This window comes from Pseudonaja textilis, chromosome 1, assembly GCF_049901715.1.
Source record: "Pseudonaja textilis isolate UNSWEBS1 chromosome 1, rPseTex1.2, whole genome shotgun sequence".
Classification (NCBI taxonomy): Eukaryota; Metazoa; Chordata; class Lepidosauria; order Squamata; family Elapidae; genus Pseudonaja; species Pseudonaja textilis.
The window spans coordinates 224,635,145-224,660,252 of record NC_141990.1 but is presented as its reverse complement, the minus strand read 5'-3'; the positions used below and the strand labels follow the sequence as shown (position 1 = coordinate 224,660,252).

At 38.9% G+C, this 25,108-nt stretch overlaps 1 protein-coding gene across 3 annotated transcripts; it reads right to left on the bottom strand.

Moving 5' to 3' along the window:
* Nucleotides 1-1,296: 1,296 nt before the first annotated feature.
* On the bottom strand, nt 1,297-25,061 carry LRRC55 (leucine rich repeat containing 55). Of its 3 annotated transcripts, none has more exons than XM_087920684.1 (3): nt 24,962-25,061; nt 12,665-14,358; nt 1,297-5,033 (listed from the first exon to the last, which is right to left on the bottom strand). In XM_087920684.1, the coding sequence occupies exons 2-3, from the start codon at nt 13,332-13,334 to the stop codon at nt 4,798-4,800; spliced, it is 906 nt and encodes a 301-aa protein (XP_087776810.1). In that variant the 5' UTR covers nt 13,335-14,358; nt 24,962-25,061; the 3' UTR covers nt 1,297-4,797. The 3 variants fall into 3 exon arrangements, with proteins under 3 accessions (XP_087776810.1, XP_087776809.1, XP_087776812.1); XM_087920683.1 differs by lacking the exon at nt 24,962-25,061 and adding an exon at nt 16,079-19,015; XM_087920686.1 differs by lacking the exons at nt 1,297-5,033; nt 24,962-25,061 and adding exons at nt 5,584-7,634; nt 16,079-19,019.
* Nucleotides 25,062-25,108: the final 47 nt, after the last annotated feature.

Genomic DNA, 25,108 nt, shown 5'->3' with positions numbered 1-25,108 from the left:
GCTGAATTTTCTAAGAATTACCAACAATTTTCTAAATAAAGCCTAAATATATGCAAAAAGAAAATGAAGAGAACCCCAAAACTTTCCACTAACTGCAGCAATGCTTCCTTAGTTACTCAGGATACATTCATACCTCCTTGCAATTTACTTGGTTGTATTAAATGGTGCACTTAGAGACATCTTCCATTTAAGAGTTGAAGTGAGTTGGCTGAATTGGCAGAAAATGATATTAGCATGCAATGTACTACTCCCATTGCTTCTGCCTATCCTACCTTCCATTGCCTATGTTTCAAATTAATTTAGCCACTTGACCTTCCCCCAAGATAAAGATGACAAAGCTTAATAGGTTTTACATAATTTGAGACTGCCCTTGGGTAGTGGAAAAAGAAGTGGGCGGTGGGGGAATGTAAATTTAACATTGATACAGTTAAATTGGGGACAAGATAAAGGTAAGATCACAGGCATGTGGCAGGAAAAAAATACACTGCCAAAGGATCTAACTGAAGTTGAAATTAAGGCTGAGACAAGGCATATTCTCTTGTGCAGGTTGAGAGAACCATTGACATCTGATCATCTATTATTCAGTAGCAGCGAGAAGCTGAAAGTAGCTCTCAGGGCAGAGTTAGTATTTATGTGAACACTCAATAATTGCTCAGATCAACACCATTGTGGTGGCACAGTGGTTAGAATGCAGTATGGCAGGCTAATATTCTGCTCCCAGCAATTCAATTCTCATTGGCTCAAGGTTGACTCAGCCTTCCATCCTTCCAAGGTCAGTAAAATGAGGACCCAGGTTGTCGGGGGCAATATGGTGACTCTGTAAACCTTTTCAAGAGGGCTGTAAAGCATTGTGAAGTGGTATATAAGTCTAAGTGCTATTGCTAAGTGCTAGCTGTACAGGGTCTGTTAACTCATAGGAATGGTGGTTAAAAAAAGCTGTTAAGAAACACTTGTATTTTTCACTGATAGTAGACAATCAACTCTTCATTTTTGTTTGCAGTAGATTCTTTTTCCACAGTCTGTCTGTGAGATATCTCAGTTCTTAATCTAAGAAACAAGTTTAACTTTTGAGGTCTGTAATTAACTCCTGAATTCTGGTGGGACACCTTGAGTTTACACTCAAACTATTTGGATTCAACAATATGCTCTTGTGCTTGATAGACCTGCACTGTATGTAGGCTCCATAATTCATAAATAACATGGGCTTACTTGAAGAAGAATGTTCACATCTTAGGAGTTAGTTTGCCAAGGGCACACACGGCAAAGTTTTTATGATACATTCAGCCACAAGATGTCTGTTTCAAGAATTCTTTAAAATGCATGGCAATTATTATGTATTCTTAGAGTCTGTCTCTATGAGAATTTCCAGGTTGAGGAAGGCTGGACTGTAGAATTATCCCACAAGAGTTGAGTTGTAGAAGATGGTGACTGACATTTATTTTTCTACAATTTATTCAATTAACACAATTGGAATTCGAGAGGATATCTGAAGAGTTCAGTGTGTGTGAGCTTTCATATTCAATGAAAGTTCTGCAGAAGAATTCAGAACCCAGTTTGCACTCTACCTTATTCAACTCATTTTTACCAATTTTGCCAGCTGCAAATGTCAGAGAATTGCAGGTTAACATACCATAAATAATCATATGATTTTCTTATCACCAGCTGGACTTCTAAAAATACTTTTTAGATCATCCTCCCCACTAACCTTTGTGAAGATGAAATTACAAACTGAAAGGCACCTTGATGTTTGTTATTTGAACAATTTTAGATTAGCTTGGACAGAAATCAAGCAAGCTCAAGGAGTGGTAGAATCTACTTTTTTGACCACGACTGTATAAAATTACAAGACATAAAATGATGTTTTCCTCTTTGGCCAGTAGATATGTACTGTGTTCAATACTGAGAATAGGAAACAGTTATTAGAAGTTAAATAATGATGTTTCTTTTTTTTTCCATCTCTATTTGCTTGATAATTAGAAAATTAAATACAGATTGCTCTGCGACTTGGGATTCTTAAAACATAACCTGAACATTTTTTGTGTGGTTCATGATAAGTCAACACAGGCAAGTTACACAGAGCTTGAGAACAATTCACATGATATAATTTTATCTTACAAATGAACATCTATATAATTTTAGCCCTGTACCAACTGGTTTCCAGGTATTTCTGAAAGCCTCATAAAAACAAACATTTAGAGTTGCTCGACAATTAGTTGTTCTTCTGTCCAATCCTTTCATCACAGTGTTATATTTCCCCCCCAAATTACTCTGTGATGTGTCAAGATGTGATTTTTGAACATCTTTATTTGTAGGTTTCCTGAATGATGATCATGTCAGGGACAATTTGGCATCTGGGGATGAAAACTGTAATGGTTCCTTAACAGCAATAGCAACAGCAACAAATCTAAATAATTAACAATTTTATTTTCTGCCAGATGCAAGCTGCTTCATTTTGACTAATGGCAGAGTTGGCTCTTTATGTGAGATCTCAGATCTTCATGGGTCTCACACCTGGTAGATCTCACTATGAAATGACCAGGATAAAAAAACCTCAAGTACATAAAAGAAGAAGGAAAGGACTGGTGTCCTTTGAATGACAACTTCACTCACCACCTTCTTGATTTTAGTGGGAGTAATTGAGGACAATGGGATTTTACTATCCTTTCTCTCTCCCAAGTTCCTCTCCCCCAATAGCAGCATTCAGTATCTTGTTTGGTCCTATACCTATGCAAAAAATTAAAAAGTTGAAATATATTAACTATAATCAGAAGACACACATTTCTATGAGATAGTTACAGGCTTTATAAGGTGCTTCCTGTGACAGGAATATTAACTATAGTTACAGTCTAATATGCCTGCTTGACATCTGAATCTTCATGTGCACCATTAGCACTGTAGATCTAGATGCAGAAATTATGTTATCAATCAATGTTCTTGGTGGTGTTCATCTGATTTTTACACTTATTTTTAGGAACTGGGTTTGTGAACTATGTAAATAAGTAGTTGAAATAATGAAGTATTCAGTTCTATTCCCTCCCCTGATTTTGTAGCTTAAAAAATTAATTCTCCCCATTTGTTCTAATTATTCTATTATGGACACTTCCATAATAATTTCTTCCTGTACTTAGGGATTTTTCATGTTGTGAAAATAAAGAGAATACATGTTCTTATGAAAGATGCTGAATGGGTTGGGATAGCAAAGGGATGTAGCAATGAGACAGAGTTGTCAACATCATCCTTATATCTTAAATGCACATTATTTTTCAATGCAGTTCAGTGAGATCTGGAGAAATAATCTTTGTAACACTAAACGTGGCTTCCTTCAAATCTCCCACATGTCCCTTGGAATTCTGACTTTTAGCACCATCTAGTGCTAGTCATACATTGGCACCATGTCACTATGCATAAATTTGCTACACTATGTATTTAAATTTGATACAATTCTTCATTACTAAGATTCCCTAAAGGAAAACATTTAGCATCCCCATTCTTTAGAGAAATCCAGTTAAGTGGATATAAAAACTGACTGGTGCAGATATAGTTTGAAAGATATTGAAAAACAAACAAAGCAGTCAATATATTGAGAAAATTGCTAGATTATGATGATTCTCTAAAATGTCTACAGGAGAAACATCGTATACTTCTTAACCTCCCACAAACATTATTTCCAACAAGTACCCCCCTTCCCCCCCTTCCCCCCCCTTTTCAGGCTAGTCCATTCCACCCAACCCAAAACACAATCATCCTCCAATGTTCACCTCAATGTCCACACCTATCAAAACAGTACTTTTGGAACCAACCAACCAACTTTCTATCTATTTTTTTTTATGAGCAATATATTAAAGCCTTATTCTAGAATGGTACTTATTTTAATCATTTCAGGTTTTACCCTCCTGTAATGCAGTATAGTAATTCTCTGCATAACTGCCATATTTGAAGTTCAGGTCAAGAACTCTCTTGGCAGGCCATTCTAGCCAACATCTGTTCGGTTAGCATGAGGCTTGTCATAAAACCAACAGACATTTGTGTAAATTGTAGCACCATCTATACTAAAATAATTAGCAACTGGGATGAAAAATAGTCTATTTGCCCTTCTTTTTTTGTCTCCAAAATATTTTTGAGGTGGGGGAGTTACTGATAAAACTGCAAGTTCTGAATGTATAAATATATCCCAAGGATGGCCACTGGAACTTGTGGAAGAAGCTCAAAGGATAATGCTTTCATGCTTGAGAATGAACCTTCTTCAAACAACTTTCCTTGATGTAGTTATGGGATGGAATGATCTGGAGGGCAGAATTCTTCAGGCTTCCCCAAAGGAAAGTCTTGGGTTTTTTTTCCTCATCGGTCAATAGTCATATGGATATGTATTGCAAGTGGATCTTTGAGCGATTATATACTCCACTTATGCAATTTAGAGAATATGCAACAAGCACATAGGAAAAAAAAGGTGTAAGTATGTATTAAGCAGGAGCAAAGAAGAAAAAGCAAAGGATGAAGGGTGGTCTGAGCATGTGTTTTTCTCGTTTTTCAGGACTTGTCTGGCTGTTTCCAGCACAAACAGAATTGTACAAGGCACACTTCAGTCTTCCCTATCCCTACAGGCCCTGTCTCCAAACAAGCAGATAGATAGATGGACGGCAGCCTGATGCTGCCTGCAGGTGAGGAGGAAGGCTCAGGAAAACATCATATTGGGGGAAAAGACAAGTGTCCTCATTTTCCCTGAGCATGACAGTCCTTGCCCCCTCTCCCTTCCTTGGCTGTGAGTGATGCAGGAGCAGGAAGGATCAGGCCAGCTGACTACATCTCCTCATCCTCACTTGCCTTGCTCCAACGGTGGCAGCAATTGGCAGTGATGCCCAGCAGGAAGTTGGTAGCAACAGAAGCAATGGAAACCACAAAGCCTACAAAGGCAATGAAGAGATAATCATCCAGGCTCAAGGTCAAGTGGCAAGCCTTGAAGCTCTCCTCTGTCAGGGAAAGCAAAGAAGCACCCTCCATTTCGGGTGGCTCCCGGCACTCTGCCAGTTGGGTATCTGAAAACAAGAATAATCTGGTAAGTAATAATCTTGCCCATGTCTGTAGCAAGACTTGATTTCCCCATCCCACCCCCTTTGCTAGTCATTTCTCTCAGAACATATCAGAAATTCCTAAGTTGACTGAGGGATGGAAAAAAATAGTACTTCTATTAGGTTAGCCTTAACTCTGATTTGATATTAAATAAAAGCCAACAATGCATTTTGAAGGAGGGAGGAACATTCCCCAGACCCAAGCCACTGCGACCTTCATTTTCCAGAGCAGATTTTGAAAGCATCTGGGGGTTTCAGAGGAAGGGGAACAAGGGAAAGTCTTGCTGCATGAGTGAATGTCTATTCAAATGTTGGATAGTATCCAGTGCATAAAAGCTTACATAAAGATCTCCTAAATAAGCGAATGCTGGGATATCAATTAATGAACTGCATTTTTATACTTGCTCCTCTAAGAGCTGAATCTCTGAATAATTCCCCAAACAGAACTACCAACAGCGAAGTAAAAAGCATAATAACAAATAAAAATAAAACATTACTTTCCACAATATGTTCTAATTTTGGTTTTTTTAAAAAATAGCCATTTCAGAACTATTCCAGGCCAAGCTTCACCATTCTTCCATTATTGCTCATAATTAATTTTCAATCACTGGCCTCACTCACCCACTTTTTCTTTTTTTATAAACCTATAATGGCAAGAACTACTTTACACATGCAGTGGAATCGCACCCTGCAGCTGTTTTTGGATTAAACACTTCAGAGTGCAGAGTTCATGTGATTTCTGGGTGCCTCCTCACCACCAATTTCTTTATTTATTAAAAACATGTTAGTTTATTGAAAAAAATTAGTGTGACAGGTAGAAATACTCAAAATTAGTAATTTTTGCTAAATTTAACGCTGCTTTGAATGGATAGGTGAAGACCGGTTGATATGACCCATTCATATCTTCAAGCCCACTCTACATTCTTAATGAAAATTAAGTGCTATTGAATTTATTCTAATTCCTGATGACTGTACAGATAAAAGTCACCATTGGACCTGTCCTTAATAATAACTGACAGATACACATGATTCCATTGCACTCTTCTATCAACTGCTTCTAAAAATACTGGGTTCTGTACAGATCTTGGATAATGCAGTAAAGAGTAACTAGGTAGTAAATAGCAGGTGTACTAATGGAAATCCCCTAGAAAGCCCACCTTTTCTGCTCGGTGACATTTCTATAAAAAAACAAAACAAAAACACCTAGCCTTGCTGACCCAAGTGATTAAGGAGACCAAATCAATTTCACTTGCGTTCCCTTGCTTCCAAATGCTGGATAACACCCTCTCCTTCATTATCTAGTCTACTCACATTTGAGATAGATGCAAATTTTTAAAAATACACATAGACTCAGTGGCATAAGGGCACTGAAGGAGAGGAAGGTGCTGTTCAAGCAGGGCTGCTTTCTGCTGTCATTGCCTGAGCAGGATTTCCTGTCCTCAGGCCCTCAGGCCCTTGCAGCTTGAGAGATAAGCAAGAAGGTTAGAAAAAGACTAGTGTCAGGACAAAAGAAACCGCAAAGAATGGGAAAGGATGCCGATTGATTATTATGCAAGCTGGGGATCTTCCACCACAAGGGCACAGAAAGGGCAGAGAAGCAAGGTGGTATGTCTGCAGAGCCCTTTCTCGTGCATCGTACTTCTCATCCAGTTCTGACAATGCTTTACTTTGGAAGGACATCATCCCATCTCTGAGTGCTTCCAAAAGAGGTTTTGATTCATAGTGTGATAGTATCTGAAACACTCCTGAAATAGTGACTGCAATGAGCGCCCACAATGTCACAATAAACACTGCCGCTGTTGTCCATGTTTTCACTTTTTTTTTTTGCTTAAAAAAAGTGCCTCTCTCTGTTTCTCCCTTCTTCTCTTCCTCTTTTTCAAAGTTTCCCTCCAGGGGTTCTGTTGCCCAGGGGCAGAGGGCAGTCATCTGCAGCCTCCAGTTATGTGGCCATTTAGGTCTTGGTAATTGACAGAAATGAAGAACTTGTGGCTAGTAAATCTCTATTCATAAAGTCCTGGAGGGTAAGGATAGACAACTCATGTGCCCGGGTTGTGCTCCCTCGAAGAAGAGAATCGTGTCTCTGCCATAATTGGAAGATTAAGAGTAGCAGTGGTGAATTTCAGGAAGTACTTACTGACATTCCTACCCACCCTGTCCTTTGGAAGTGACCTTTGCACTGTCCACTTGCTCTGCTGCTTTGTTCTGGCCCCAATACAAATCATCAGGGTGTATGGGCCCGTTGGAAAGCCATACATGGGATCGGCTCACTCTGGTGCTTTATCCTAAGAACCAGGCTTGAACTGATGGACTCCCTGCATGTCTGCTGGCCATCTGGATGGACTTTCTTCACAGTCAGCATTTGGGTGAGACAATGTGTGCAGTGACTCTCTGCGCTTCAGCAGAGGCAGATATTAAGTTGATAGCCAGCATTAGAACAATGCTTTGCTTTGAGGAAGGGTCACAGAGAGGTGACAGAAGAAGCAATAGGAACCACCATACTGGTTTTCAGCCTAATACACTTTGATTTTTTTTCAAAGCACCTCTTGAACCTTTGCACCCAAATCTGGCCTATAAACAAAACATAAATATTTGGATAAACTGCCTGCCCCACTTCCCAATCTTAGTAGCATTCACAAAAAGACATCTGTAAAGTATGACCAATAAAGCAACTCGCTGAAACAGGAATCATCTTGCTAATATGACCCAAACTCAAGGAGATGCTATATGTTGCCTGCTTTGTTCCTAGTTTCACCCCAATGTTCAGGTTTTGAAAACAGCCTCCCCTCAAACATTACCCACCCCAGGAATCTAGGCATGCAATCCAAGCAAGGATATGGGGTTTTTCTCCTCCCCACATCCCAGGATTCCAACACACCCAGGGAATTCCCGGTCATCCTTATTATATCTGAGGAAGTTGCTTATAATCTACTTTCCTTGCTTTGCTGAGGGGATCAGCCAGTTCGGGACCAGTTCCATTTCCAGTGCAGCAATTACTTCTGTCAATTTAAGCAAGCCATTTTAAAAGGAGAAATTGGCCATTAACTGTTTTGTTAACTGAGCATAATCTATATTTAATCTAGTCTTAAGTATCTCTGCAGGAGAGATACAGAGACAGAGAGATAGTTAAACAGACAGACAGATACATACATGCATAAACACATGCATATATGTATTCATACAACTGAGAGTGCCAGTGTATGTAATGTTTAAGATGCTGCGATAGGAGTGGGAAGAGCCAGTTGTAATCCTTCTAGTCTTAATTGAAGTTGGTCAGGTGACCAGCTACTCTGAAAAGCTAACTATTCTGAAAAATATCTGGCAACCCACATCATACCAGTGTGGTAGATTACATTCTATAATCATTCCGACAGACCTGGTTGAGTTTTGATGGAAAGTTGGAGTTGTTTTTAAAGGTATGACACATAGTGAGCCTTGGTTGCCACTTGGAATAAAAGGCTGCCTGAGCTTTTGATCAGATTGCACCCGTGCAGCCTCTCTTCCCTTTTTTAAATAGTAATTTTATTAAGAATTATAATTACAATAAAATTAAGACAAAAGAAAAAGAAATATAAAAGGAAGTGGCTTTCCTTTTTTATTATCTTCTCTTAAAATACCAGCTTATCTATTAACAAATCTGTAGATCCTTGTCATTTCAATCCTGATATTGGCAAAAGTCTAATAAAAGTTAGCAAACAACACATCTATTTTAACCTTGATTTATATTCCTTCCATTTAATTCTTTAGTCCCTTTGAACAATGTCGTAGAACTTGATTTCTTTTCATGTTTTTTTGTCCCCCCCAAAAATCAAACTTTAACAAAACTCTTTTGTAGAGTCAATGTGGGAAAACCATCTAATTCACCCTGTTAGTCTGCTATTTGTGAATCCCATTTAATTATTAAGAGATCAACTGATTTCTTTTATATGTTCTGTGTAACATCTTTTTCCATGCCTGGAAAAAGTATAGTCTGTCATTTTTAAATTCACTTTCAAATCAAATCTCAATCCTATGAAATAGAATTTTTTCCTTACTCCATAATATGTTTTAGACCCTGTCTATCTATTGAGGCAGACACTATTAAAATTAACTTCTGAGACCATTGTTCAAAAATATCCTTCAAAGTATCCAATGTTAAACTATTTTGCTACATTGTATAATTATAAGTCAAATTTGAGTGGTCTTCTTCTTAAAGTGTAAACTTCAGTTCCTTCTAGTTCCCTCCAATGTCCAATTTTTAAAGTGTTATCTTACTATTTATTTATTTTTAAATAAAAACAAAAACATTTTCCCATTGAAAGGATTTTTTTATAATTAATTCTAAAATTTTACTTCAAATTTAGCTGGACCCTTAGTCTATTTCTAATTTTCTAAAATTGAAGTTTTAATCACCCTTTTGCTATTTATGAAAAAAAAAACCAGTTCTTAAATTTGTAGTTAAAACTTCTTTCACTAAGGATTGTAGGAAATTCACCCAGTGCCGTAAAACTTGTTGATCCAAAGATTCCTACTAGCTGAAAACCAGTTAACAAGCAGGTTCTAAAAGTTCTGCAAGTTCTGCCTGAAAGAATGCAACATTTGCTTACTTCTTTTCTAATTAGAAAATTAATTTTCTAATTCTAATTAGAAAAGTAGTAAGCATAAGCAAATGTGTCCTTTCAGGCAACAACAGAAGTTTGACCAAGATACCTGTTCCTTTGTCCCAGAGTACTAAATCCTTGTGGTCTGCAGGTTTTGCAGTGTTTCCTAATGAAGAGCAATTGTCTGGATCACTTATTGGTGATTTCAATATCTGTCCTTGTCTGGAGAGAAATGATTGAAGAGCCAGTCTACTTGTCAACTTTTCATTCCATCAAGCTCCAAGACAGCTTTTTGTGGAGCTGTCTTCAGTTCTGCCACCTTTACTGCGACAAGGTAGATCTCAATAGCAGGTCTAATTTATCCTCTGTTGGGTTCATTCTCTGTTGATCTCCAGAAGCTCTCTAGATATCTTATAGCTCATTTCAGTCCCCTCTGCTCCATAGTAAACCAGGGAAAGCCTTGGGATCCACAAGGGAAGAGAGGCTACAGGATAGGAGTCTTCCAGGCAAGAAATGATTTCTTAAAGGTGCATGTACTTTTCTGCCCACATCTACAAAGAGTGGTCTGGCAGCCCTGTTTCAAGATATTCAAATTATAGAGAATGCATCTTTGAGAGAAGGGATGGACCCACTGAAGAAAATAATGATCTGCTCCTTAAGACACCATTGCTAGATGTCCAATTGGGGACACTTTTTAGTAAAGGTTGTAAAGAAGGAGGTCATGTTGCAGTTTCACAGAATCCTGGAGGAAATGAATTATCTGGACTTGTTTTAGTTGCATTTCATGTCTACGCATGGAACCCAAACAGTACTGGTCATGCTTGTGGATGATCTCTGGTTGGAATGGGATGGGAGCTGTGTATACATCCTGCCTCTTTTTGATTGCTCAGCAGCTTTCAGTATCATCCATCATGATATCCTTCTGGACTGACTTTGGGATTAGGAATTTGAGGCACAGACTTATGCTGGTTTTCCTTCTTCCTCTGGGGTCAGTTCCAGTTAGCACTGACAATGGGGAGAGAGATTAAGCCCATATCACCAGTTCAAATCTTGATGCTCATCCCACTCCTATTTAGCATCTCTAAGAACTGTTGGGTGAAGTTAATAAACAACACAAGGGTCATCACTCTGCTGGCTTGGATGTGTTTGTGTGTGTGTATTATTATTATTTTTTGGGATGAGTGAGTTATTGCTTATTCTTGGGTGCAGTCACCTGTGTAAGATTTGCAGCCATATAAATCATATAAGTAAATTATTTCTGCTGTGGGCCAGCCAAATGACATGATAAGCATGATCTATCTTTGTGTCTGAAGGCTGTGGAAGCATGGCAAAGAACAGACTTTGGTTTAACCCAAACATGATTGAGGGTTTCAGAGCTCATTGACTCAATGATTTTTCATCCCTTCTGGATGGTATTGCTGCAGAAAGAACTGGTAAACACTTTTTGGGGTGGGGTGGGGGGGTCCTCCTGGATTCATGGCTCCTATTCAAAGAGCAGGTGACAGCCCATGGGCAGGAGGGTTGTTGTTTAACTTGGTGTGGTGTACCCATTCCTTAATCAGATGGTAGCATACATTGTGTCTCATGCTTTGATTAACTTCCAAGGGAATTACTGCAGTGTGCTATTGAAGATTATCTGGAAGCTACAAGTGGTCCAGAATGTGGTATTATGAACAATTAGTGGTCTGGCTTGGTACATCCCTGTTTCCAATAAGCTTCTGAATGTTGCCTAAGTGGCTGGTTGTCTCTTTTGTGCACGTATATAGTCTAGAATTATTCTCTCTCTCTCTCTCTCTCTCTCTCTCTCTCTCTCCCCCCCCTCTCTCATTACTTGCTCCATCAGATCTGGCAGAAGGTACATATGCCAGGTCCTGTCAATTAAAGAATGTTACTTGGCAGACTCAGACTGGCAGGCTTTTCTGTATCAGAAACCCATTTCTCTCGAGATTAGATTAATCCCATACCAGTTGGCCTTTTATAAAGCTTCTAAGTACTTGATTTTTTTTCTGAGATGGGAGGTGATTGAATCTAAAAGTGAATGAATTTGTTGCTAACAAATTAACTGACAAACTTAGTTTATCCCTCTTTCGTTTTCTTATGTATTTTTTCTATTGCATTTGTTTATTTCATTGATATTTTAATTGTTAGAGACCCAGAACTGCCAGTTATATAAATTTAATAAAAGAAATAGACAAATAAAATAATTCATGCTAAGAATAAAAATAAATGTCAATATGTTTGTGTGTGTATCATTTGACATTGCTTTTTATTATTAGCCTGAGTTGTTTTATTCAGTACATATATTATGATAACTAGGTTATAATATAATGTATACATTAAATGTACACCTGAAATATTTATTTATCAATATAATATATACGCATGTGTAATGTTGATTATTTAGAGATAGTTTGAAGTTCCAAAAATACACACACACACACACACACACACACACACCCTATATACACTTTTGAAACGCTTGACATTTCACCTGAATTAAAATCCCATTACCTCATATTATCTTTGAGATAAAATAATGTTTCTCTTACACTTCAGATGAAACTTTAATATTCTGCCTAAAAGATCTTTCAGAGAAGGCATGCTGTGGATACCATCCGCTAGGATCTACATGTGATAGGTCCTAGGAGACATATTCTCCCTGCCACGGCGTCTGCTTTGTGGAACATTCCCTCCCTTCCTCCCCTCCTCCCAAATTAGATTAGCTCTGTCTCTAAGACATGCTTAGATGGCTCCATTGCTGAGCTGGCTATTTTTGTTCCCTAGAGCTTGTATGTCTGTCTTTAATAATATTTACTGTTTAGGTGATATATATATATATTTATATTGATGGGGTTTTTATATGTGGTTTTATATGTGGTTTGTTGTATGCTGCCCAGAGTTGTCTTTGATAAGATAGGTGACTATACAAACTTGATTAACAAATGAATAGACTTCACAGCAAGATAAGTGATGCAATAAGACATAAATCTGAGAACTGGACAATCACTTAATTTCACCTACCTGACATACATCTCTGGATCCTATTTCTCAACCACTTCAGCAGTGGCTCCATGGTACAACCGCATATCCAGGGATTGCCTCCAATTTGAAGAGTCACCAGGCCTGTGAGACCTTCTAAGGCTTCAAGGCTAAGGAAAGACAGAGCCCCATAGCTGAGATCAAGTGCACGTAGCTGGGCCAAGCCTCGGAAAGCTTGGGGGTCTATCTTCTTCAGCCAAGGGTTGTGGCTTAAGTCAACATGTACCAGGCTGTAGGCTTCCTGAAACATGTCAGCCACCACCTGAGTCAAGTTATTGTAGCTCAAGTCCAAGTGGGAAAGATGCTTAGACGTCAAAAAGAGTCCAACTGGTAGTTCAACAAGGGAGTTGTTCCTCAAATCCAATACTCTCAATTCCAAGTAGCAGGTCAAGTATCCAGGAGGGATGCTTGTGAGGTGGTTGTGAGCCAAGCTTAGGTTTCTGGTGTCCAATGGAAGATCTGGTGGGACTGAGAACAGCCGTAGTCCACTGCAATCCACGGCCTGGCTGCGGCATGTGCACAGAACTGGGCAACCAGTGACAGCACTGGCAAAGACTACTACCACTGCTACAAGGAAAGGGCTTAATATCATGGCAGGAGAGCAATGGGGTACAAACTGCTCTCCTCCCAGCTGGACACAGTCTGCACTCATTTTGGCAAGGTGGAAGCTACATGGCAAAGAGAGGCCAATCAAGAAAGGGCAGCAATGGGTGGAGACACACTCCAGCCACGGGAATCACTGACAAAAAACTGCTACGTTATGGCTGGAGAAATGTGGAACATTGAAGCCAAGTTTGTCAGATCTTGAGGCACTTACAGGACCATAAAAGAGTTCTAACTAAGTGAGAAGCTGACAAGTTTTGTTAGCTTGTTTAGCTTCCTGAATAACTTTTTTTTTCTGTAGGAAGTAGAAGGGAGTAATCTACCTGCATACATGCACGTGTAATTTCTATGGAGAAGTTAAAAGATTATAATAAAAATGTAAACAAAGCTGATAACTTTTATTCAGGATCTGGATAAAATCTAGCTGATCACTAGATTTCTTGATCTTGAATTAAGATACAATGTGCTCCTTTTTAAAGTGTGTTTTATTTTGTATTGGTGTGCTGGAAACATAATTTGCTGATGCCTTGCAGAAGTTTCTCATTGCACTAGAAAAATATAATCAGGTCACTGCTTTTTGCAATCTCAGTAATTCTACCTGCAGTTCTGCCAGACTGGAAGGAACTTCCCCTGGAATCATTCAGGTATTATTAAAATAAATGAAACAGCTGTCTTTGATTGTTCCCCTTTCTGCTTGCCAGAAAGCTACTGTCTAGAGAGAAGATCCCCTTGATAAGCTGCTGCTAAACTGGATCAAGTGAGTCCCTCTTGGAAAGGTCAGGAAAAACTAAGGCTGGAGATGAGGAGCCTTTTAGCAGTCCAAAATATTACTTGTCTGGGAAGATGGTTAGCCATTATCTTTCACTTTAGGAGCAGATTCCCCCCTCCAGAACTAGAGCCACTGAAATGGGTGCATGAATCCATGCTGTGCCTAACTTGAAAAACTAAGCTGGAAGCTGTATGCTAAGAACAGTCATGTTTTCAGGGTCCAAATATAAAGGTCAGGAGAAGGAGTGTAATGCTGTCCTTGAAGCTTGGTCTTCTTTCCCAGATTAAAGTTCTTCCAGGACAACCTGTCAATGAAATATAATGAAAGATCAAAGTGGGGAGTGGGGATCATATACCCCTCGTGCATTCAACATAGCTCTCCTTTTGCCATCTGTTTTTATTGTAATGCACACCCCACTTTCTTCCCAAATCACTGCCAAAGCCCCTATTCTTTGTCCTCTATTATAAACATTATCCTAGGAACTCCACACGTTTTTTTTTTCAATGTGCAGTTGTTATTGCATTTACTGTAGCACTGGACTGAGAAGTGTGGGAAGAAGAAAGAAGGCTGAGGCACTGTTTGTTTGGCCAAAGAGTGAATTTATCTTCAAGGAAGTAAATATATTCAGCTTTGACTGAGAGGGAGGAAAAGCATTGTAGTTCAGCATGAAGCCAGCTGAATTAAATTCCTCATCCATTACTTGCCCCACACATTTGGAAGGCATTAGGTTGAAGAAAGCTGCCTTAAACTATTCAGTAACCCACCTCTCTTTTACTTTACAAGTCTATTATAAATGACCCGAGATGCCCTTTATGACTGTGGGAAGGCAGACATCAACTGGTATCGATAAAAGACCAATCATTCCAAAAAGGAGAGAAATGGGAAGGAGTTTAGGTGAGAAGGTGTCCGGAAATAACACCAAATTTCACTAGAAAAGGGAGTACCTAGTTCTAAGACAAACTATCTGGTAGTTAATCTCCCTTGAACATGGAGGATTTACTCAGAGGTAAAGTTTATGAGAATATACAGGCCATGCTGGAAGATAAAAGGAAAGTGGAATCACTAGACTGGCTGGGAGACATCTGACTTGAGTTGTTCATCTGCTGCTTTGTTTAGTGTTTTCTTCCCAAACATACCACAAATCAGCATTTGATCAACCCGATTGTGGGATGGCATGTAAAAGCAAGTGAACGCGAGAGTGAATGGGAATTAATTATTGAAACTCTTTAAATACACAAATACCTTTTATTCCTTTTCATATCTATTATTATACAAGAACCCAAACCTTTTTCACTTGATCCCCAAGTGTGAGCACCCCTACTTGAAAGTAGAAAGTAAGGGAGTTCAACCAACATTTTTGTAACAGGACCTGGGACTGCATTCAACCTTGTGTCTGCAGCTCTGCTAAAATAACACCCAGTTACTTCCTACAGTTCGGGGCCCAGCTGAAGGGCACCGCTCATCCATAAGGTCTGCTGAAGCTTCTCCTCCTGCAGCTCTGAAGCAGTTTTGAGAGTCACTCCATACAAAGAGAAAATCTGGTTTCTATTTTGCCATTAAAAGACTGGTGCTGTGCTTCGGAATCCCTAGGTCTCTTCTCACCCTTGGGGCACCCTTGGGGCAGGAGTTCTTGTACCACATTTTCACTCTTCCTTTTTCTTGCCGATGCTATCTCCTTCCATGGTCATCTTTTCCTTGCATAGCCCCCATCCTCCTTTTTCCCATTTCTCCTTATCTTTTGAAGAACAAGCAAGTCACATAATTTACCCCAGAACTCTGCTGAGCTGACATCCCCACATGCTTTTTTTAAACTAGCCTTTCTTTTCATATCTTTGCCCTTACTCTCCCCGCTGGACCCTCAGGAGATGCAATCTCCTCATCTTCTAAGACACACCCTGTTCACATTTCTGAACCCAGAAACCTTACTTTCCTTAACCAGAGGTTGTATGGTACCAAGCATGCAGCCCCATTTTCCTTCTCCACATCCCTTCAGTTTCATCTCACCAGCAAATATAATTACTTACTCTGAGCTGAAGATTTTTGTTTTGTTTTTTAAAAAAAAATGTTGCCTTAATCCATTAGAGATGCCTCTGCTTCCCACCAGGTCAGCCTTCCCATTCCATGGAGTCTTTCGTGCCTCTGTTCCTCTTGAAAATAAGGACACTGAGGAAATTTCAGTCTCTCCTTGAATTGCAGCTTCTGCTTGTGTGTGTGTGTGTGTGTGTGTGTGTGTGTGTGTGTGTGATTCCAACCAGGTCTTTCCCCACCTCCTTCCCCCTTCTTTCTTTCGCTCTCTCTTTCTTCCTTGAGGGCCAGGTACTGACGTTTCTCTGTCTCTTAGCAACTGCCTCCTCATCTCTGAGCAACAGGAGAGCGGAGGGGCTGCAGACCCCACTGAGCTGAGACGGGGAGGCAGTGGCCAGGGCGGGGTGGAGTGCGAGGGGTGGGGGTGGGGGGGGGCGGGTGAGCAGGAGGCAATGGATGCATTAAAAAAAATGCGCCTGTGAGATCCCAGAGACAAGAGAGGGAGGACACGCATTCTTTGAGGTGGGGGTAGCAGAATCGGGCAGACAAGGGGGTGGCTGAAAAGCTGGGAGACAGACGTGGGCAGAAGAAGATCAGACAGGGACATGCCAGTGCATGCATGCACGCACAGAAGCACAGAAACGGGTGGGTGGGGAGGAACCAGGAATAAAGAGGAGATGCCAGGGAAGCAGTTTCTCCTTGCTAGCTCTCAAGAGGCAATTGCTTGCATCTCCTCACAACAGAAGGGCTTGTGAAGAAATAGTCTTGCCTGGCACACACCTCTCATCTTTGCCTGAGGCAGATGTTTTGCCCCAACGGCTGCATTAGACTTCTTCTTGACCTCCCCACCCCACTGCCCACCAATGGGGTTAACTACTTCCTCACTCTGGTGCTCTGGATTACTTGTGGTTATTTTTTCACCACCACTCCCACCTTCTTACAGGGATCTGTTTTCTTCTTTCTCTGCAGGGGAGTTTGGCACTTCTTAGGGGTGGTTTCATGTATGTTTTATGGTTGCTATCTTGCTGTCATCTGACGGGTAGACAGCTGGCGCAAACCTTCCAAAGGAGAGCTTGCTGTTCCTCCCATGGGTGTCTGTTAATTGGTTTTTTCTTTCAAGATCCCACTAGGTTGCAAAGGAACTTCCTGTGTGAAATGGCCTTCAGAAGGCAGATAGGATGCTAGCCAGTTGAATCTTAGAGAAGCACAGCAGTCAGTAAATGCCTTCTTTCAGATGCACCATTTTAAGCCTCACCAGGTGCCACCCAAAAGGAAATTTGCTAAATGTCATGGACAGAGTGTCCTTGCTGACTCTCTGAAACTTGTGACTTGAAAATTATAGTCAGGGCTCCAGTTTATCCTGGCTTTACCTTTACCCTGAAACTAGGGTTATAATTCTTTCTGCGCCATGGACCCTTCTGAGAGTCCAGCGAAATCTATAGACCTCTCCTCTGAGAAATGCCTTTAAAATCATAAAACATTGGTCATTTTACAAAGGAAATTATGCTCACGTACAGCTATCAAAATATTTAATTCAATATTTGAAATAATCAGACAATTAAATTTAAATAATAAACATGTACCTCAGTTAAATTTGTGCTTCTTTATTCATCACTAACAAGACCAGCTAAATCTCAAAGGTTAATGAAATTAAGGCTATACTTTTCCTCTCATCCCAGGTTATGGACCCCCTGACATCTAGCCATTGACCCCAAATTAAAAATTCTTGCCTTATAGGAGATTGAAAAATTCAGGATTTCTCATAAGTCTTCTGAACCTATAGGAAACATGAAACTGGACAGCTTATGGGGACAAACTTGTTTTCAGCTAATTTCCTTTGTTGAAGAAAGATTCAGGTTGCACGAGCAATGTTTGCCATGCCTAGGGCTATGTGAACTTTTTTGGGTTTTTAAATCTTATTTTGCACCAAAGTAGCCTATGTTCTATGGAGGAAAATAAAAATTCTGAATACACAGTGTACTGTATTCAGGAGATGGATTATCTTGTGCAGTGAAAGAGCAAAAAATGGAAATAGCAAGAATAATAATTAGGATATTGCCTACACCTTCAGGACACACCCAGTTTTGGTTCTTAAGTCTTCTTTTATAGAAGGATCCTGAGGCAGGATCTAAGTCTGGGTATTCAGAATATCTTTATTATGGTGTTTGAGAGCTAGTCACAAACATATTTATGGCTTCAGACTGGGAGACCATGAGTTCTAATCCTGCCTTCGGCACAAAGCCAGCTGGGTGACCTTGGGCCAGCCACTATATCTCAGCTCAGTATGATAGGCAATCCAAAAACCTGACTTAGAGTGCTTAGAGTTGATTGTGTTAATTTTCTCCATTTGCAACTAATGAACAAACTTGTTTTTTTATTAATACATTTATTTGCAATCATAAGTTTTAGCAGAATTCATATAAAATTGCAACAATCTATATGTTCAATACATCCCTTCCAATATTAACAGCACTATCTGTCAACATCTGCTTTCTTATCTTCCTTGCAGCCATTGCAAACAATGCAACTGGCTTTGTTACATGTTCATCTACATTAGTCAGCAGGAAATAAGAATTTTTTCTTCTTCTATGCTTGACTGATTCAGTTGGATTAATAAAAGCTTAATGAATGTAGATCTAGGTTCCCGATATAATTCACAGTGTAGTAAGTAATGGATCAGATCTTCCTTATGTGAATTATTACAAATGCATAAACACTGTGCAGTTGTTAACCCTTTATATGTTCCATTCATATAGGCTGTTGGCATTGTCTGAAAGTGAAGTTCTATGAAAGTGTGTCTCAGGGAATGGGTAACTGTAAATAGATGATATTGCTTGTCCGTATTTAAAAGACTGATACCTCTTGGCCAACTTGCATGCCTACTCTTTATCTTCATCTTGTTCAATTCTTTAAAGAATAAGTGGACCACCAGTGGTAAAGATAAAGGTTTCCCTGTGCAATTATGCCTGACTCTAGGACACAGTGCTTATCTCTGTTTCTTGGCCAAGGAAGCCAGTGTTATCTGAAGACATTTTCCATGGTCATGTGGCCAGCATGGCATTGGATATACTCCAAAGGTGCATGGAATGCTATTACCTTCCCACCGAAGTGGTACCTATTAATCTATTTGCATTTGCATGCTTCCGAACTGCTAGATGAGCAGAAGTTGGGGGCGGGTAACGGGAGCTCACCCAATTATGTGCCACTTGGATCTTGAACCCGGGCCACCAGCTTTTCAGTTGACAAGCTCAACAGCTTTAACCGCTGAACCACTGCACCCCTGGGGACCATCAATAGTGAATCATAATCTATATTGTTCAATAGCTTCTGATATAATGAAAATTGTGAGAATGGTTTAAAGAAATATTCACCCATCCATTATTGATAAGTTGTTCATGGAGGCATTGCTTTGTCAAAAAAGTGTCGGGCATGAGGATTAGTCTTCTATAATATAAGATTAATACTTTCTTTCTTTACATAAATTAATGGAAGGGCCACTTCTATTGCTGCTGGTACACATAAGAGTAAAGTTAAGATTGATCTCATGGATTTATTTTGGACCACCGCTAATTCTTTTAGTTTACTTAAACCCCATGTTGGGGCTTCATATGTCAACCATGAGATTGTTTTCCCATAGAAAATTGTGAGTCCAGGCTGTACCAGCCAGCCTTCTTTTGAGTAGAAGAATGAGCAAATGGCTCTGATTAATCTCATAGCCATTGGTCTTTGTGCTAAGTGCTCTCTGAGCTTGGTGGTTTTATTGCATTACCAAACTAGGTAACATGATCAGTGCATGATGCCATCTATATATGTTTTCCATGATAGTATTTCAATAAAATGGATATTAAAATACTTGAATGACTTTACTTGTTCTATCTCCTTATCATCTAAGGTCCATTGATATCTGTTTGGTCTCTTAGCAAATAGTAGTTGGTTTTGGAATAATCTGTCTGTAAGTATTATAAATTCTGTCAGAATCTTTCTTATTCCAGTTATTGTTGATTTCAGCAGCATATCATCTCTATATATTGGGAGTTTCTACTTCTAATTGATGAAGCATAAAAAGCTCTTAAGGATTAAGTTCTTCTTTAGTGCTGTTTATATAAAAGTTAAAGAGGAAGAGAACCAGTGTGAAGCCCTGGTAGGCACATTTTGTGATTTTTAAACTGCTTTGTTAAGGAGCCATCGTGATTTATCTGTACTTGTATGTGTCTTCATATAGTTCATATATTAGGTAACCTATTTGAACATTAGGTAAAGGTAAAGGTTTCTCTCACACATATGTACTAGTCGTTTCTGACTGTAGGGAGTGGTGCTCATCTCTGTTACAAAGCCAAAGAGCCAGTGCTGTCCGAAAACATCTCTGTGGTCATGTGGCCGGCATGATTAAACACCGGAGGCACATGGAATGCTGTTATGTTCCCACCAAAGTGGTCCCTATTTTTCTACTTGCATTTTTACATGCTTTCGAACTGCTAGGTTGGCAGAAGCTGGGACAAGTAACGGGCGCTCACTCTGTTATGCAATACTAGGGATTCGAACCACCGAACTGCCAACCTTTCTGATCGACAAGCTCAGTGTCTTAGCCACTGAATCACTACATACCTTGACCATTAGGTAATTTTATTTTAGATATAGGATATAGTAATCTATCTAAACCCGTAATTAAAATTTCTCCCATAATTTTCCTCTATTTATTTATCATAGGCAAAAATATATCAATAAATGCTGCATGAAGTCATTTTGAGGGACCATTAATAATTTGGTAATCAGATGTTCTAAACTGAAATATTGATCTATAGTACAATGTCCTTTTCTGAAGCCTGCCTGTCCTTCTGCTATTATCTGCCTACCTATCACTCTAATCAATAAATCTGTTTAAAAGATACCTTGTATATAACTTACACTCTGTGATAATAAGTCTTATGGGATGAAAGTTAGTGAGGTTATGGAATCTCCCTTTTTAAATATTGAAATTGCTATGCTATTTTTCCAGTCTACAAGGATTTGTCCCCATGGCATTGATATAAGTAAACAAGGACATGAGCGTAGGAGCCCATCAATCATGGAATGTCTTTAAAAATTTCTGGCAGTAACATATCTTCTCTCTGAGCTTTGCCAGCTTCCTGTTGTGAAATTATTCTTTTAACTTCTGCAGCAGTGATTGGGGGTTATTTTAATTATGTTTTGAATATATCTGTACCCATTAACTGCTGACTTGATATTCTAATATCCTCAAATTTGTTTTTGAAATAAACCATGCAAAATTTAGATGAAATGTGTGCTTCTTTTATTACTTTCTTAATACACTCTGGCTAGAATTTTGCATCAGTGTTTTGTAAACATGACAGTCTTTGGTCATGCCCTGGCTTTATAGTACTTTTGTTTTCTTCTCCTTATCATTGCTTGCATTTATTTCTCACTGCATCTATTCTGTCAAATGATGTATCCTTTATAATTTGTTTCACTTATCTAATCAGTTCCTTAATCTATAGATAAGCCACGGGACTCTGGTTACAGTCCTTTTTCCTTGCCATGATTTATACACCAATGGTCTAAGATTCCCAACCATATTCCCAGCCACTTCCTCATATTTGATATTTGCATTTTCAGGTTTTTAGAATAAGTGTGACCCTCTGCTATAGCATTGTTGGGCTATAGCACTGACCTTACAATTTTGGCCAAAGGGATGTCCACTTTAATTGTTTCTGATTATTTGAAGTAGCTTTTATATTGTGACTCTCTGCTGTTACATTATTTCCACATATCCACATTAAGTCTGAGTCAAGTGGTAAGTGAACTCTTTGGTCAATGTATAATATCAAAATACTGTGCTACTGGGATTATAGAGGGTGATATGAATATTTATTTCTTTTATTTGTTTGTCAAACATGTACAAGAAAACAAGTATAAGTATAAACATAAACAAGAATAAAGGAAGTGAACACAGATAAATTGGGACAGTAAGACAGGGATGGTAGGCACGCTAGCGTGCTTATAATTTTCATTATAATATATAATGAAAAACAGTACTCCCCCTCTGTGGCTGATTGATATATTAGAATCTCCAGCTACCATTGTTATCCATATAAACTGGCCATTTATACATTAATTTAAATAGTTCTAGTCCATACTTCTTCTGGATTTTTTCATGTGAAATAGGAACTAGAGGAAAACTAGCTTTCATTTCAAAAGAAGCCTTTACACTTTTAGTTCCATATTATATGAACATATCAACTAATGTCTCTTTCAGATTATTCCAGTTTACTTGATGTCAGGTGATGTTCTCCTTTAAGATTTCAGCCTCAGCATTTGAATTTCACATATTCCATAATTTCAGTGATTAATTTCTTTTATTTTTCAGATCAAAATGTACTGTGATTAGGCACTTCAAGCCCCCTTTAACATGTCCTCTCTTTTGGTCTTTCTTGGCCCATTTATAAAAAATATCTCTAGCCAAGGAATGCTGTCACATTATTTCCCATCAACCAAGCTTCTTGGAGAAAAGTAATATCTTGTAGAAAATTAAAAAAAAAATCCCCATCTATGCATTTACTATTTGGTCTACTCTCCCTGCAAAGGGAATATGACAGACATACTGTATCTATTGGCCTCTAGTCCTTTCTTCCTTTAAAGTAACAATCTTCCTCTGGCTATTTCACTTGTTCCATCGAATTTTAAATTCTCTGAGCATCTTTGTAAACATAATAATTTGTAACCCTAGGGATATTTGGCGTAAACTTATATGTTGTGTCTTTGGCTTTCTTGAAAGGTCTCGGGTTCAATTCTAGCTCTAGTTGCTTTCTCCTGTGCACTTCTGTAGTAATCTTATAAATTTCTGCACTATTCATCCTCATTGTCTTATCCATCTTGGCTGGAAATAGATTTTATCATATTCTGGAAATCACTGGCTGTCAGCTGTTCCAGATTATGTCCCTTTATATACTTTCTTTCATGACCCTTAACAGTGTTTTCTGTATGTTGCTTTGCCATTTTCTTTTGATAATACACACATTATTAGAAGGTTTACTTCTGCACACTCCAGCTCCATCCTGTCAATCCATCAGGGTTCTTAGCTCAGTTAGTGTCCTGAAGGTACTCCTTCCAAAAAGCAACTGGACTTTCTTGGGGGTGGGGGTGTTGTTGTTTGAAACCATTTCACTTCTCATCCAGAAGCTTTAACAATTTGAAACTAAAGAAGCTTCTTCAAAATGTTTTCAAACAACTACAAAAAACAAACCAAATCCCAAAGTCCAGTTGCCTTTTGGGAAAAGCATATTTGGGGCACCTAATAAACTTTGATAATTGAGAATCTCCAAAGACATTTAGCATTGCTTGATTGTTATATTCAATATTCCCACTTGTGATATATATGAAACCTCTGTTATTTTGTTTTTTCACTGTTAATTGGTTCAGGATGCTTGTTAGACCTACAATCTACATTTCCTCCAAAGGTTCAGCAGCAAGCACAGATCTGTTTTCTCCTACTTCTGTTCCTTCCCTGCCCAAGAACTCCTGCACCACAATCTGTGAGGTAGGCTGGGCTAATGAAGAATGGCTCAAAGCTGATCCCATGGATGTGGAAGGGCTAGAACAGGGGTCCCCAAACTTGGCAACTTTAAGACTTGTGGACTTCAACCCCCAGAATTCTCCAGCCAGAGTTGCTAAGTTTGGAGACCTCTGGGCTAGAACCTGGATCTACCCAGTCTTTGCCCCACATTTAGCCAGTATTTCTCAAAGGGAGACATAAAAGTGCAAGAAAGAAAGAAAAAGTAAAATATTTTATTTCCCCCCTTTTCTTCCTTGCACAAATGCTCAATACAGTACTATGCTCAAAAAAGTGCTTTAAGAATAATATTTATAAGAAAATCTAGTTTTTAAAAACAATATGATACTTGGACTAGAAACTTTTACAAGGATGCCTAAGGTTGGATTTACATATACATTATATCCCATTAGTATGATTACTGTCCCACTCATAAAAGATACAACACATATTCTCCAACTTATCTTCCTCTTCTTTGTCTTTCTAAAATCCATACGCTCCAGCTGTTTCTATGATGAACCTTTAGAGTGACTGTAGCTTCTGTGTGCTGCTGGGTACAATATATTTCAAATGGCAGTATTATCAATTTACCTAGAGGACCCTGCTAAGGGAAAGTGTGCACTATTAACTGGAGCAGCAAAAATCAAGCTGGGGAGGTTTTTCTAAATTGGCCTTAGGAAATTGTCTAGTTTTGATTCATGGATAAAATGGGTGGTAAAATCTACTAAGAGCCAGCAAGCATCAAGGGAGCATAGAAGCTGTAATCCAAAGTTATGTGGAAAGGAAAGTTCTGGTTATTTTTATTTTTATTTTAAAGAAAAGAGTACAATAAAATGTGCTGGAACAAAGGGATAATCCACATTTACAGGCAGAATATTGATTTTAGAATTACTGCAAACACAAGCAGCTGCCTTTCTTTTGTTATGAAAAAGATGACTGGTTTTCACCTTCTGAACAGAATGAAATTTGCTCTGTACTATTTGCCCGGAAGTTATTAAGCAGCAACCCCATAATAGAAGACTACCTCCACTATAGTGCCTTATATAGTAGCTACTGCCTAAGTGCCCTTGAGAACATATAATATACTCTTACATTTTTGAGGATGCCAAGGATCCCTGTATTACTGGAACAATCACTATGCATTCCATATGGCTTTTAGAAATGCTCCTATTTTTCTCATTTAACATTATAGAAAGAAGCAATCTGAAAAGGGTAGTTTTGATGTTGCAATAATATGATTCTGATCTAATCAGATCCATTATAACTGAAGTCTAATACCACACTACAGCTTGTTATTATGTTAGCATGGTTTACTTTTCCCCATTATATTCCTTACTTGTTTAGTTTCCTATTCCGCTCTCCTTTCTCTAAGATGTGCCCGTTGCTCTCCTTCATGGACCAGCAGTTTTATGACAAGCCTGGAGAAACAGGTCTGCTGGCATCAGCTAAAAGCCTTGAAAGCTTCAAGGTCTTTAGTGCAGGG